This window comes from Hyperoodon ampullatus, assembly GCF_949752795.1.
Source record: "Hyperoodon ampullatus genome assembly, chromosome: 8".
In the NCBI taxonomy this organism is placed as follows: domain Eukaryota; kingdom Metazoa; phylum Chordata; class Mammalia; order Artiodactyla; family Ziphiidae; genus Hyperoodon; species Hyperoodon ampullatus.
In genome coordinates, this window is record NC_136921.1 from 47,047,778 (window position 1) to 47,064,167 (window position 16,390).

At 40.3% G+C, this 16,390-nt stretch overlaps 1 protein-coding gene across 1 annotated transcript in view; it reads right to left on the reverse strand.

Annotated features, from left to right (window-relative positions):
• GULP1 (GULP PTB domain containing engulfment adaptor 1) overlaps positions 1–16,390 on the reverse strand; it is a gene marked incomplete at its 3' end in the record, with an annotated part of 194,025 nt that overhangs the window by 92,194 nt on the left and 85,441 nt on the right. Inside the window, exon 4 of the mRNA XM_079710188.1 lies at positions 15,305–15,366. Coding sequence (XP_079566314.1) covers positions 15,305–15,366 — 62 coding nt within the window. The remainder of the gene's footprint in view (positions 1–15,304; positions 15,367–16,390) is intronic.

A 16,390-nucleotide genomic window follows, 5' to 3' on the forward strand; every position in this document is an offset into this window, starting at 1 on the left:
CTTCCCATATTATATATACAAAATTATTTTATTTATGCAAAATTTTTCAGGGAACATCTACTAAGAAATGCCAAAGCATAAGCAATCTTTCTAAGATCAACCATAAATTAGCAATAATAAGGGGACCTTCAAGATGGTGGAGGACGAAGACATGGAGATCACCTTCCTCCCCACAAATACATCAAAAATACATCTACAGGTGGAACAGCTCCTACAGAACACACTTCCCAAAAGGCAAGAGACTCCCCATGTACCTGGGTATGGCAAAAGAAGAAAGAAAAAACAGAGATAAAAGAATAAGGATGAGACCCGCACCTCTGGGAGGGAGCTATGAAGGAGGAAAATTTTCCACACACTAGGAAGCCCCTTCACTGGCGGAGACGGGGGTTGGCAGCAGGGGGCGGGAAGCTTCAGAATCATGCAGGAGAGGGCAGCAACAGGGGTGCAGAGGGCAAAGTGGAGAGATTACCGCACACAGGATGGGTGCCGACCAGCACTCACCAGCCCGAGAGGCTTGTCTGCTCACCTGTCGGGGCAGGCGGGGGCTGGGAGCTGAGGCTCTGGCTTCGGAGGTCAGATCCTAGGGAGAGGACTGGGGTTGGCGGCGTGAACACAGCCTGAAGGGGGCTAGTGCTCCACAGCTAGCTGGGAAGGAGTCCAGGAAAAAGTCTGGACCTGGCTAAGAGGAAAGAGATGATTGTTTCCAGGTGCGCGAGGAGAGGGGATTCAGAGCACTGCCTAAATGAGCTCCAGAGACGGGCACGAGCCGCGGCTATCAGCTCAGACACCAGAGACGGGCATGAAACACTAACGCTGCTGCTGCAGCCACCAAGAATCCTGTGTGCAAGCACAGGTCACTATGCACACATCCCCCCAACCCGGAAGCCTGTGCAGCCCGCCACTGCCAGGGTCCCATGATCCACAGACAACTTCCCAGGGAGAACACAAGGCATGCCTCAGGCTGTTGCAATATCACGTTGGCCTCTGCTGCCACAGGCTTGTCCTGCATTCCAATTATAACTACAATACCGCTCCCTCCCCCCGGCAAGAGTGAGCAAGAGCTCCCTAATCAGCCGCTGATTTAACCTCTTCCTGTCTAGGTGGGAACAGATGGCTGAGGGTGACCTACATGCAGAGGTGGGGCCAAAACCAAAGCTGAACCCCAGGAGCTGTGCGAACAAAGAAGAGAAAGGGAAATTTCTCCCAGCAGCCTCAGGAGCAGTGGATTAAATCCCCACAATCAACTTGATGTACCCTGCATCTGTTGAATACCTGAACAGACAACAAATCATCCCAAAATTGAGGCGGTGGACTTTGGGAGCAACTGTAGACTTAGGTTTGTTGTCTGCGACTGACTTGTTTCTGATTTTTATGTTAATCTTAGTATAGTTTTAGTGCTTGTTATCATTGGTGGATTTGTTTATTGGTTTGGTTGCTCTCTTCTTTTTTTTTAAATTATAATTATTACTTTCTTAATTTAATAATTTTTTCTTTTAATAATTAAAACAATTTTCTTTATTTATTATTATTTTTTCTTTCTTGTTTTCTCCCTTTCCTTCTGAGCTGTGTGGCTGACAGGGTCTTGGTGCTCTGGCCTGGGGTCAGGCCTGAGCCTCTTAGGTTGGAAAGCCGAGTTCAGGACATTGAACCACCACAGACCTCCTGGCCCCATGTAATATCAATTAGTGAGAGTTCTCCCAGATATTTCCATGTCAACACTAAGACCCAGCTCCACACAACGGCCAGCAAGCTCCAGTGTTGGAGGCCCCATGCCAAAAACTAGCAAGACAGGAACACAATCCCACCCATTAGCAGAGAGGCTGCCTAAAATCATAATAAGTTCACAGACACCCCAAAATACAACACCAGATGCGGCTCTGCCCATCGGAAAGACAAGATCCAGCCCCACCCACCAGAATACAGGCACCAGTCCCTCCACCAGGAAACCTACACAAGCCACTGAACCAACCTGACCCACTGGGGGTAGACACCAAAAACAATAGGAACTATGAACCTAAAGCCTACAAAAAGACCCCAAACACAGTAAGTTAAGCAAAATGAGAAGACAGAGAAATACACAGCAGATGAAGGAGCAAGGGAAAAACCCACCAGACCAAACAAATGAAGAGGAAATAGGCAGTCTAACTGAAAAAGAATTCAGAGTAATGACAGTAAAGGTGATCCAAAATCCTGGAAATAGAATGGAGAAAATACAAGAAACATTTAACAAGGACCTATAAGAACTAAAGGGCAAAAAAAAAAAAAAAAAAAACAATGATGAACAACACAATAAATGAAATTAAAACTTCTCCAGAAGGAATCAATAGCAGAATAACTGAGGCACAAGAATGGATAAGTGACCTGGAAGATAAAATACTGGAAATAACTACTGCAGAGCAGAATAAAGAAAAAAGAGTGAAAAGAATTGAGGACAGTCTCAGAGACCTCTGGGACAACATTAAACACACCAACATTTGAATTATAGGGGTCTCAGAAGAAGAACAGAAAAAGCAAGGGACTGAGAAGATATTTGAAGAGATTACAGTTGAAAACTTCCCTAAAATGGGAAAGGAAATAATCAACCAAGTCCAGGAAGTGCAGAGAGTCTCATACAGGATAAATCCAAGGAGAAACATGCCAAGACACATACTAATCAAACTATCAAAAATTAAATACTAAGAAAAAAATTAAAAGCAGCAAGGGAAAAGAAACAAATAACATACAAGGGAATCCCCATAAAGTTAAGAGCTGATCTTTCAGCAGTAATTCTGTAAGCCAGAAGAGAGTGGCAGGGCATATTTAAAGTGAGGAAAGGCAAAAACCTACAACCAAGATTACTCTACCCAGCAAGGATCTCATTCAGATTCGATGGAGAAATTAAAACCTTTACAGACAGCAAAAGCTAAGAGAATTCAGCACCACCAAACCAGCTTTACAACAAATGCTAAAGGAACTTCTCTAGGCAGGAAACACAAGAGAAGGAAAAGACCTACAATAACAAACCCAAAACAATTAAGAAAATGGTAATAGGAACATACATATCAATAATTACCTTAAATGTAAATGGATAAAATGCTCCAACCAAAAGACATAGACTGGCTGAATGGATACAAAAACAACACCCGTATATATGCTGTCTACAAGAGACCCACTTCAGACCTAGGGAAACATACAGACTGAAAGTGAGGGGATTGAAAAAGATATTCCATGCAAATGGAAATCAAAAGAAAGCTGGAGTAGCAATTCTCATATCAGACAAAATGACTTTACAATACTATTACAAGAGACAAAGACATACACTACATAATCATCAAGGGATCAATACAAGAAGATATAACAATTGTCAATATTTATGGACCCAACATAGAAGCACCTCAATACATAAGGCAAATGCTAATAGCCATAAAAGGGGAACTCGACAGTAACACATTAATAGTAGGGGACTTTTAACACCCCGCTTTCATCAATGGGCTGATCAACCAAAATGAAAATAAATAAGGAAACAAAGCTTTAAATGACACATTAAACACGATGGACTTAATTAATATTTATAGGACATTCCATCCAAAAACAACAGAATACACTTTCTTTTCAAGTGCTCACGGAACATTCTCCATCATAGATCATATCTTGAGTCACAAATCAAGCCTTGGTAAATTTAAGAAAATTGAAATCATATCAAGTATCATCTCCGACCACAATGCTTTGAGACTAGATATCAATTACAGGAAAAAAATTTGTAAAAAATACAAACATATGGAGGATAAACAATACTCAACTAAACAAGCAAGAGATCACTGAAGAAATCAAAGAGGAAATGAAAAAATACCTAGAGACAAATGACAATGAAAACATCGTGACCCCAAACCTATGGGATGCAGCAAACCCAGTTCTAAGAGGGAAGTTTATAGCAATACAATCCTACATCAAGAAACAAGAAACATCTCAAATAAACAACCTAACCTTACACCTAAAGCAATTAGAGAAAGAAGAACAAAAAACCCTCAAAGTTAGCAGAAGGAAAGGAATCATAAAGATCAGATCAGAAATAAATGAAAAAGAAATGAAGGGGAGACAAAGGGAAGATGGCGGAAGAGTAAGACGCGGAGATCACCTTCCTCCCCACAGATACATCAGAAATTCATCTACACGTGGAACAACTCCAACAGAACACCTACTGAACGCTGACAAAAGACCTCACACCCCCCAAAAGGCAAGAAACTCCCCACATACCTGGGTAGGTCAAAAGAAAAAAAAGAATAAACAGAGACAATAGGATATGGACGGGATCTGCACCAGTGGGAGGGAGCCGTGAAGGAGGGAAGGTTTCTACACACTACAAGCCCCTTCACGGGCAGAGACTGCAGGTGGCGGAGGGGGAAAGCTTCGGAGTAGCGGAGGAGAGCACAGCAACAGGGGTGCGGAGGGCAAAGCGGAGAGATTCTGGCACAGAGGATCGGTGCCCTCAGGCACACACCAGCCCGAGAGGCTTGTCTGCTCGGCCGCCGGGGCGGGCGGGGCTGGGAGCTGAGGCTCGGGTATCGGCTTTCAGTCGGAGCGCAGGGAGAGGACTGGGGCTCGCGGCAGGAAGAGAGCCTGAAGGAGTTAGTGCACCACGGCTAGCCCGGAGGGAGTCCGGGGAAAGGGTCTGGAGATCCCGGAGAGGCAAGAGACTTTTTTCCCTTTTGTTGCCTGGTGCGCGAGGAGAGGGCATTAAGAGGGCTGCTTGGGGAGGCGCTGGAGACAGGCGCGAGCCGCGGGTAAGGCGCGGACCTCGGAGACGGGCGTGGGACGCTGGGGCGGCTGCTGCTGCCGCCGCTGCCGGCCGCCGCCGCCGCCGCCGCCACCGGCCGCCGCCGCGGGGCCTGTGTGCGAGCGCGGGTCACTGTCCGCCCCGCCTTCCGGGGGGCCTGTGCACCCCGCCACTGCCGGGGTCCTGGGACCCGGGGACGGCTTTCCCGGGAAAGCGCACGGAGCGCCACGGGCTGCTGCAACGTCACGCCGGCCTCTGCCGCCGCAGGCCCGCCCCACACTGCGCGCTCCTCCCTCCCCTCTGCCTGAGTGAGCCAGAGCCCCCGAATCAGCGGCTCCTTTAAACCCGTCCTGTCTGAGCGAAGAACGGACGCCCTCCGGCGACCTACACGCAGAGGCGGGGCCAGGCCCAAGGCTGAGACCCGGGAGTTGTGAGAGCAGAGACAGGGAAATCTCTCTGTGCAGCCTCGGAGGCAGCGGATTAAAGCTCCACGGTCCATTTGATGTGCCCTGCATCTGTGGAGTGCATGAATGGACAGCGAATCATCCCAAATTGAGGAAGTGGACTTTGAGGACAAGATTTAAGACTTTCCCCCCTTTTTCCTCTTTTTACAACGAATTATCCCAGATTAAGGAGGTGGACTTAGCAAGATTTCAGACTTCTCGCCCTTTTCCTCTTTTTACAACGAATTATCCCAAATTGAGGAGGTGGACTTGGAGAGCAAGATTTTTGATTTTTTCCCCTGCTGTCTTTTTGTGAATGTGTATGTGTAATCTTCTGTGTAAGATTCTCTCTGTATAGATTTGCTTCCACCATATGTCCCTGGGTTCTATCGGTCCGTGTTTTTTTTCAATAATTACTTTTTAATTTTAATAACGCTACTATATTTCATACTTTATTCCATTTTACTTTACCTGCTCTTTTTTTCCTACCTTCCCTTCCTCCCTCCCTCCCTCCGCTCCTCCTTTCCTTCTTTCTTTTTCTTTCCTCCCTCCCTCCCTCCCACCCTTCTTCTTTCCACTTTCTTTTTCTTTCCTTCCTCCCTCCCTCCCTCCGCTCCTCCTTTCCTTCTTTCTTTTTCTTTCCTCCCTCCCTCCCTCCCTCCCTCCCACCCTTCTTCTTTCCACTTTCTTTTTCTTTCCTTCCTCCCTCCCTCCCTCCGCTCCTGCTTTCCTTCTTTCTTTTCTCCCTCCCTCCCTCCCTCCCTCCCACCCTTCTTCTTTCCACTTTCTTTTTCTTTCCTTCCTCCCTCCCTCCCTCCTGTCTTTCTTTCTTTCTTTCCTTCCTCCCTCCCTCCCTTCTTCCATTCACTCTTCCTTTTGCTTTCATTCATCCCTCCCTCCCTCCTTTCTTTCCTTCTTTCTTTCCATCCTTCCTCCCTCCCTCCCTCCTTTCTTTCTTCCTTCCTTCCTTCCTTCCTTCCCTTCTTCCTTTCTTCCCCTCTCTCTTTCTTTCTTCTACTAATTCTTTCTTTCTACTTTTTCTCACTGTTATTCTGAGACGGGTGGATGAAAGGCTCTTGGTGCTGCAGCCAGGAGTCAGTGCTGTGCCTCTGAAGTGGGAGAGCCAACTTCAGGACACGGGTCCACAAGAGACCTCCCAGCTCCACATAATATCAAGCAACGAAAATCTCCCAGGGATCTCCATCTCAACACCAGCACCCAGCTTCAGTCAACGACCAGCAAGCTACAGTGCTGGTCACCCTATGCCAAGCAACTAGCAAGGCAGGAACACAACCCCACCCATTAGCAGAGAGGCTACCAAAAACATAATAAGGCCACAGGCATCCCAAAACACACCACCGGACGTGGACCTGTCCACCAGAAAGGCAAGATAGAGCCTCGGCCACCACAACACAGGCATTGGTCCCCCCCACCAGGAAGCCTACACAACTTACTGAAACAACCTTAGCCACTGGGGACAGACACCAAAAACAACGGGAACTACGAATCTGCAGCCTGCAAAAAGGAGACCCCAAACACAGAACATAAGCAAAATGAGAAAGCAGAAAAACACACAGCAGGTGAAGGAGCAAGATAAAAACCTACCAGACCTAACAAATGAAGAGGTAATAGGCACTCTACCTGAAAAAGAATTCAGAATAATGATAGTAAAGCTGATCCAAGATTCTATTTCCAAGATCCAAAATCTTGGAAATAGAATAGACAATATGAAAGAAACAGTTAACAAGGACCTAGAAGAACTAAAGATGAATCAAGCATCGATTAAAAACACAATAAATGAAATGAAAAATACTCTAGATGGGATCAATAGCAGAATAACTGAGGCAGAAGAACGGATAAGTGAGGTGGAAGATAAAATAGTGGAAATAACTGATGCAGAGAAAAATAAAGAAAAAAGAATGAAAAGAACAGAGGACAGTCTCAGAGACCTCTGGGACAACATTAAACGCACCAACATTCGAATTATAGGGGTTCCAGAAGAAGAAGAGAAAAAGAAAGGGACTGAGAAAATATTTGAAGAGATTATAGTTGAAAACGTCCATAATATGGGAAAGGAAATAGTTAATCAAGTCCAGGAGGCACAGACAGTCCCATACAGAATAAATCCAAGAAGAAATACGCCAAGACACATATTAATCAAACTGTCAAAAATTAAACACAAAGAAATCATATTAAAAGCAGCAAGGGAAAAACAACAAATAACACACAAGGGAATCCCCATCAGGTTAACAGCTGATCTCTCAGCAGAAACTCTACAAGCCAGAAGGGAGTGGCAGGACATAATTAAAGTGATGAAGGAGAGAAACCTTCAACCAAGATTACTCTACCCAGCAAGGATCTCATTCAGATTTGATGGAGAAATTAAAACGTTTACAGACAAGCAAAAGCTGAGAGAGTTCAGCACCACCAAACCAGCTTTACAACAAATGCTAAAGGAACTTCTCTAGGCAAGAAACACAACAGAAGGAATATACCTACAATAACGAACCCAAAGCAATTAAGGAAATGGGAATAGGAACATACATATCAATAATTACCTTAAATGTAAATGGACTAAATGCTCCCACGAAAAGACACAGAGTGGCTGAATGGATACAAAAACAAGACCCATATATATGCTGTCTACAAGAGACCCACTTCAGACCTAGAGACACATACAGATTGAAAGTAAGAGGATGGAAAAAGATATTCCATGCAAATGGAAATCAAAAGAAAGCTGGAGTAGCAATTCTTATATCGGACAAAATAGACTTTAAAATAAAGACTATTAGAAGAGACAAAGAAGGACACTACATAACGATAAAGGGATCGATCCAAGAAGAAGATATAACAATTGTAAATATTTATGCACTCAACATAGGAGCACCTCAATACATAAGGCAAATACTAACAACCATAAAAGGGGAAATTGACAATAACACAATCATAGTAGGGGACTTTAACACCCCACTTTCACCAATGGACAGATCATCCAAAATGAAAATAAATAAGGTAACACAAGCTTTAAATGATACATTAAACAAGATGGACTTAGTTGATATTTATAGGACATTCCATCCAAAAACAACAGAATACACATTTTTCTCAAGTGCTCATGGAACATTCTCCAGGATAGATCATATCTTGGGTCACAAATCAAGCCTTGGTAAATTTAAGAAAATTGAAATTGTATCAAGTATCATTTCCGACCACAATGCTATGAGACTAGACATCAATTACAGGAAAAGATGTGTAAAAAATACAAACACATGGAGGCTGAACAATACACTACTCAATAACGAAGTGATCACTGAAGAAATCAAAGAGGAAATTAAAAAATACCTAGAAACAAATGACAATGGAGACACGACGACCAAAAACCTATGGGACGCAGCAAAAGCGTCCCCCAAAAGGGGGAAGTTTATAGCAATACAATCCCACCTTAAGAAACAGGAAACATTTCGAGTAAACAACCTGACCCTGCACCTAAAGCAATTAGAGAAAGAAGAACAAAAAACCCCCAAAGTTAGCAGAAGGAAAGAAATCATAAAGATCAGATCAGAAATAAATGAAAAAGAAATGAAGGAAACAATAGCAAAGATCAACCAAACTAAAAGCTGGTTCTTTGAGAAGATAAACAAAATTGACAAACCATTAGCCAGACTCATCAAGAAAAGAAGGGAGAAGACTCAAATCAATAGAATTAGAAATGAAAAAGGAGAAGTAACAACTGACACTGCAGAAATACAAAAGATCATGAGAGATTACTATAAGCAACTCTATGCCAATAAAATGGACAACCTGGAAGAAATGGACAAATTCTTAGAAATGCACAACCTACCAAGACTGACTCAGGAAGAAATAGAAAATATGAATAGACCAATCACAAGCACTGAAATTGAAACTGTGATTAAAAATCTTCCAACAAACAAAAGCCCAGGACCAGATGGCTTCACAGGCGAATTCTATCAAACATTTAGAGAAGAGCTAACACCTATCCTTCTCAATCTCTTCCAAACAATATCAGAGGAAGGAACACTCCCAAACTCATTCTACGAGGCCACCATCACCTTGATACCAAAACCAGGCAAGGATGTCACAAAGAAAGAAAACTACAGGCCAATATCACTGATGAACATAGATGCAAAAATCCTCAACAAAATACTAGCAAACAGAATCCAACAGCACATTAAAAGGATCATACACCATGATCAAGTGGGGTTTATACCAGGAATGCAAGGATTCTTCAATATACACAAATCAATCAATGTAATACACCATATTATCAAGTTGAAGGAGAAAAACCATACGATCATCTCAATAGATGCAGAGAAAGCTTTCGACAAAATTCAACACCCATTTATGATAAAAACCCTGCAGAAAGTAGGCAGAGAGGGAACTTTCCTCAACATAATAAAGGCCATATATGACAAACCCACAGCCAACATCGTCCTCAATGGTGAAAAACTGAAACCATTTCCACTGAGATCAGGAACAAGGCAAGGCTGCCCACTCTCACCACTCTTATTCAACATAGTTTTGGAAGTTTTAGCCACAGCAATCAGAGAAGAAAAGGAAATAAAAGGAATCCAAATTGGAAAAGAAGAAGTAAAGCTGTCACTGTTTGCAGATGACATGATACTATACATAGAGAATCCTAAAGATGCTACAAGAAAGCTACTAGAGCTAATCAATGAATTTGGTAAAGTAGCAGGATACAAAATTAACGTACAGAAATCTCTGGCATTCCTGTACACTAATGATGAAAAATCTGAAAATGAAATCAAGAAAACACTCCCATTTACGATTGCAACAAAAAGAATAAAATATCTAGGAATAAACCTACCTAAGGAGACAAAAGACCTGTATGCAGAAAATTATAAGACAGTGATGAAAGAAATTAAAGATGATACAAATAGATGGAGTGATATACCATGCTCCTGGATTGGAAGAATCAATATTGTGAAAAGGACTCTACTACCCAAAGCAATCTACAGATTCAATGCAATCCCTATCAAACTACCACTGGCATTTTTCACAGAACTAGAACAAAAAATTTCAAAATTTGTTTGGAAAAACAAAAGACCCTGAATAGCCAAAGCAATCTTGAGAACGAAAAATGGAGCTGGAGGAATCAGGATCCCTGACTTCAGACTATTCTACAAAGCTACAGTAATTAAGACAGTATGGTACTGGCATAAAAACAGAAAGATAGATCAGTGGATCAGGATAGAAAGCCCAGAGATAAACCCACGCACATATGGCCAACTTATCTTTGATAAAGGAGGCAGGAATGTACAGTGGAGAAAGGACAGCCTCTTCAATAAGTGGTGCTGGAAAACTGGACAGGGACAAGTAAAAGTTTGAGACTAGATCATTCCCTAACACCATACACAAAAATAAGCTCAAAATGGATTAAAGACATAAATGTAAGGCCAGAAACTATCAAACTCTTAGAGGAAAACATAGGCAGAACACTCTATGACATAAATCACAGCAAGATCCTTTTGGACCCACCTCCTAGAGAAATGGAACTAAAAACAAAGATAAACAAATGGGACCTAATGAAACTTCAAAGCTTTTGCACAGCAAAGGAAACCATAAACAAGACCAAAAGACAACCCTCAGAATGGGAGAAAATATTTGCAAATGAAGCAACTGACAAAGGATTAATCTCCAACATTTATAAGCAGCTCATGCAGCTCAATAGCAAAAAAACAAACAACCCAATCCAAAAATGGGCAGAAGACTTAAATAGGCATTTCTCCAAAGAAGATATACAGACTGCCAACAAACACATGAAAGAATGCTCAACATCATTAATCATTAGAGAAATGAAAATCAAAACTATGATGAGATATCATCTTACACCAGTCAGAATGGCCATCATCAAAAAATCTAGAAACAATAAATGCTGGAGAGGGTGTGGAGAAAAGGGAACACTCTTGCACTGCTGGTGGGAATGTGAATTGGTACAGCCACTATGGAGAACAGTATGGAGGTTCCTTAAAAAACTAAAAATAGAACTACCATATGACCCAGCAATCCCACTACTAGGCATATACCCTGAGAAAACCATAATTCAAAAAGAGACATGTACCAAAATGTTCATTGCAGCTCTATTCACAATAGCCCAGAGCTGGAAACAACCTAAGTGTCCATCATCGGATGAATGGATAAAGAAGATGTGGCACATATATACAATGGAATATTACTCAGCCATAGAAAGAAACAAAACTGAGCTATTTGTAATGAGGTGGATAGACATAGAGTCTGTCATACAGAGTGAAGTAAGTCAGAAAGAGAAAGACAAATACCGTATGCTAACACATATATATGGAATTAAAAAAAAAATGTCAGGAAGAACCTAGGGGTAAAACAGGAATAAAGACACAGACCTACTTGAGAATGGACTTGAGGATATGGGGAGGGGGAAGGGTAAGCTGTGACAAAGCGAAAGAGAGGCATGGACATATATACACTACGAAACGTAAGGTAGATAGATAGTGGGAAGCAGCCACAGAACACAGGGAGATCAGCTCGGTGCTTTGTGACCGCCTGGAGGGGTGGGATGGGGAGGGTGGGAGGGAGGGAGATGCATGAGGGAAGGGATGTGGGAACAGATATATATGTATGACTGATTCACTTTGTTATAAAGCAGAAACTAATAAAAAAAAGAAATGAAGGAAATAATTGCAAAGATCAATAAAACTAAAAGCTGGTTCTTTGAGAAGATAAACAAAATTGATAAACCATTAGACAGACTCATCTAGAAAAAAGGGGAGAATATTCAAATCAACAGAATTAGAAATGGAAAGGAGAAGTAACAACGGACACTGAATAAATATAAAGGATCATGAGAGATTACTACAAGCAACTATATGCCAATAAAATAGAAAACCTGGAAGAAATGGACAAATTCTTAGAAAAGCCCAACCTTCTGAGACTGAACCAGGAACAAACAGAAAATATAAACAGACCAATCACAAGCACTGAAACTGAGACTCTGATTAAAAATCTTCCAACAAAAAACGCCCAGGACCAGATGGCTGCACAGGCAAATTCTATCAAACATTTAGAGAAGAGCTAACACCTATCCTTCTCAAATTCTTCCAAAATATAGCAGAGGGAGGAACACTCCAAAACTCATTCTACGAGGTAACCATCACCCAGATGCCAAAACCAGAGAAAGATGTTACAAAAAAAAAAAAAAAAAATACTACAGGCCAGTATCACTGATGAACATAGGTGCAGAAGTCCTCAACAAAATACTAGCCAACAAAATCTAACAGTACATTAGAAGGATCATACACCATGATCAAGTGAGGTTTATCCCAGGAATGCAAGGATTCTTCAATATACAGAAATCAATTCATGTGATACAACATATTAACAAACTGAGGGATAAAAACCATATGATAATCTCAATAAATTCAGAAAAAGCTTTCGACAAAATTCAACACCTATTTATGATAAAAACTCTCCGGAAAGTAGGCATAGAGGGAACTTACCTAAATATAATAAAGGCCATATATGACAAACCCACAGGCAACATTGTTCTCAATACTGAAAAACTGAAACCATTTCCTCTAAGATCAGGAACAAGACAAGATTGCCCACTCTCACCACTATTATTCAACATAGTTTTGGAAGTTTTAGACACAGCAATCAGAGAAGAAAAAGAAATTTAAAAATCTGTAAAGAAGAAGTAAAACTGTCACTGTTTGCAGATGACATGATACTATACATAGAGAATCCTAAAGCTGCTACCAGAAAACTATTAGAGCTAATCAATGAATTTGGTACAGTAGCAGGATACAAAATTAATGCACAGAAATCCCTTGCATTCCTATACACTAATGATGAAAAATCTGAAAGAGAAATTAAGAAAACACTCCCATTTACCACTGCTACAAAAATAATAAAATATCTAGGAATAAACCTACCTAAGGAGGTAAAAGACCTCTACTCAGAAAACTATAAGACACTGATGAAAGAAATTAAAGATAATACAAACAGATGGAGAGATATACCATGTCCTTGGATTGGAAGAATCAACATTGTTAAAATGACTATACTACCCAAAGCAATCTACAGATTCAATGCGATCCCTATCAAACTACCAATGGCATTTTTCACAGAATGACAACAAAAAATTTCACAGTCTGTATGGAAACACAAAAGGCCCAGAATAGCCAAAGCAATCTTGAGAAAGAAAGACGGAGCTGGAGGAATCAGGCTCCCTGACTTCAGACTATACTACAAAGCTACAGTAATCAAGACAGTATGGTACTGGCACAAAAATTGAAGTAGAGATCAATAGAACAGGATAGAAAGCCCAGCAATAAACCCATGCACATATGGTCACATTATCTTTGATAAAGGGGGCAAGAATATATAATGGAGAAAAGCCTCTTCAATAAGTGCTGCTGGGAAAACTGGACAGCTACATGTAGGGGAATGAAATTAGCATACCTCCTAACACCATACACAAAAATAAACTCAAAATGGATTAAAGACCTAAATGTAAGGCCAGACACTATAAAACTCTTAGAGGAAAACATAGGAAGAACACTCTTTGACATAAATCACAGTAAGATCCTTTTTGACCCACCTCCCAGAGAAACAGAAATAAAAACAAAAAGAAATAAATGAGACCTAATGAAACTTAAAAGCTTTTGCACATCAAAGGAAACCATAAACAAGACAAAAAGAAAGCCCTCAGAATGGGAGAAAATATTTGCAAACGAAGCAACTGATAAAGGATTAATCTCTGAAATATACAAGCAGCTCATGCAGCTCAATATCAAAAAAACAAACGACCCAATCCAAAAATGGGCAAAAGACCTAAATAGACATTTCTCCAAAGATATACAGATTGTCAACAAACACATGAAAGAATGCTCAACGTCACTAATCATTAGAGAAATGCAAATCAAAACTACGAGGTACCACCTCACACCTCACACGCCTCCATCAAAAAAGCTACAAACAGGGCTTCCCTGGTGGTGCAGTGGCTGAGATTCCGCCTGCCGATGCAGGGGACACGGGTTCGTGCCCCAGTCCGGAAGATCCCACATGCTGCAGAGCGGCTGGGCCCGTGAACCATGGCTGCTGAGCCTGCGCGTCCGGAGCCTGTGCTTCTCAAAGGGAGAGGCCGCACAGTGAGAGGCCCCCGTACCACAAAAAAAAACAAAAAAACAAAAAAACAAACAAAAAAACCGCTACAAACGATAAATGCTGGAGAGGGTGTGGAGATAAGAAAACCCTCTTGCACAGTTGGTTTGACTGTACATTGATACAGCCACCATGGAGAACAGTATGGAGGTTCCTTGAGAAAGTAAAAATAAAACTACCATATGACCCAGCAATCCCCCTAATGGGCATATACCTAAGAAAACCATAATTCAAAAAGGGTCATGTACCACAGTTTTTATTGCAGCAGTATTTACAATAGCTAGGACCTGGAACCAACCTAAGTGTCCGTCAACAGATGAATAGATAAAGAAGATGTGGCACATATATACAGTGGAATATTACTCCACCATAAAATGAAATGAAATTGAGTTATTTGTAGTGAGGTGGATGGACTTAGAGTCTGTCATACAGAATGAAGTAAGTCAAAAAGAGAAAAACAAACACTGTATGCTAACACATATACATGGAATGTGAAAAAAAAAAAAGAACTTTCTCATGAACCTAGGGGCAGGACAGGAATAAAGATGCAGACATAGAGAATCGACTTGTGGACATGGGGAAGGGGATGGGTAAGATGGGATGAATTGAGAGAGTGGGATTGACATATATACACTACCAAATGTAAAATAGATAGCTAGTGGGAAGCAGCTGCAATGCAGAGGGAGATCAACTCAGTGCTTTGTGACCACCTAGAGGGATGGGATAGGGAGGGTAGGAGGGAGATGCAAGAGGGAGGGGATATGATGATATATGTATACATATAGGTGGTTCACTTTGTTATACAGCAGAAACTATCACAACATTCTAAAGCAATTATACTCCAATAAAGATGTTAAATAAAAAATAATAATAAATTAGCAATAAGAGTATAGCAAAATAAGATTCAATAATATCATATGAACTATATTACCTTTGCATTATAGGGAATGTAATGTTTTGATAAAGCCTCTGGCGTATGCATCCATGTTTTGTCTGCAATGAAGAATACACAGTGTTAAATTAAATCACAGGTTCTAAGGGTGTCATATTCATGCATTTGAAAGGAGTCTGATATGGATGGGAGCACTTCTAATTTGGAGATAGTTTTGCTAAAATGTGAAATAATAACTAGTCAGATATATGAACAATGTAACCACAAAGTAATTATAGGATTCTTTCCTTAATATAAAAGTCTTTTCCTTTTAAAAGCTTTCTAATAATAAAACAATTTTGAATTTTTAAAGAATATTAAAAGAATATCAGTTGGGCTATGAGTAATTATATCAATTATGTGAATAATTATGTGTTATTTTTCTTATTTCATGTGATACTCTCATGAATAACAGGTTATTTTTCTTAATTCTCTTTTCAATAAATAGTAATCTGCTCTTTTCTCATGACTGTTACTATTCCTTAGTATCAAGAATTAACTGTTTAGTAATGGGAAATTCTAACATTAAACTAACAACTGCATTTATATAAAGCTGAAATGAATCAATCTACTAAATTCATTTAAAAATTAATATAATATTAGGATAATTTTTTAGCCTCAATTTAGAGAAACATTGATTGAGGGTCCACTATCAGGAGTTTTGGATATAAATAATCTTAAATGTAGTAATTTGAATTATTACACTATATAAATTAGTGTAATAGAATAATAGAAATAAAAGTAACTAAAAGAAGATTGTAAAGCAATTATACTCCAGTAAAGATGTTAAAAAAATAGAAGATATCGAAAGTAATTTGTATTGTATATTATTGATAGAAATAGAAAATAAAATTTTCATTCAATTTTTGAATTTGATTTATATATTCCACATATCTTCCAAAAATATTTTGTGGAACATATAAGCAGGAAAAAAGCAAAACATGCTAATGTTTACACAAATCAAATTTGCTGATTTTAAATCAAATTTGCTGATTTTTTACAAACTGCATTTGTCTGTAGTAAAACTTCTCAATCTTCAAATATGTTATGTCTTAAGTGGAGTTTTGTGAATATTTTACTCCTAAT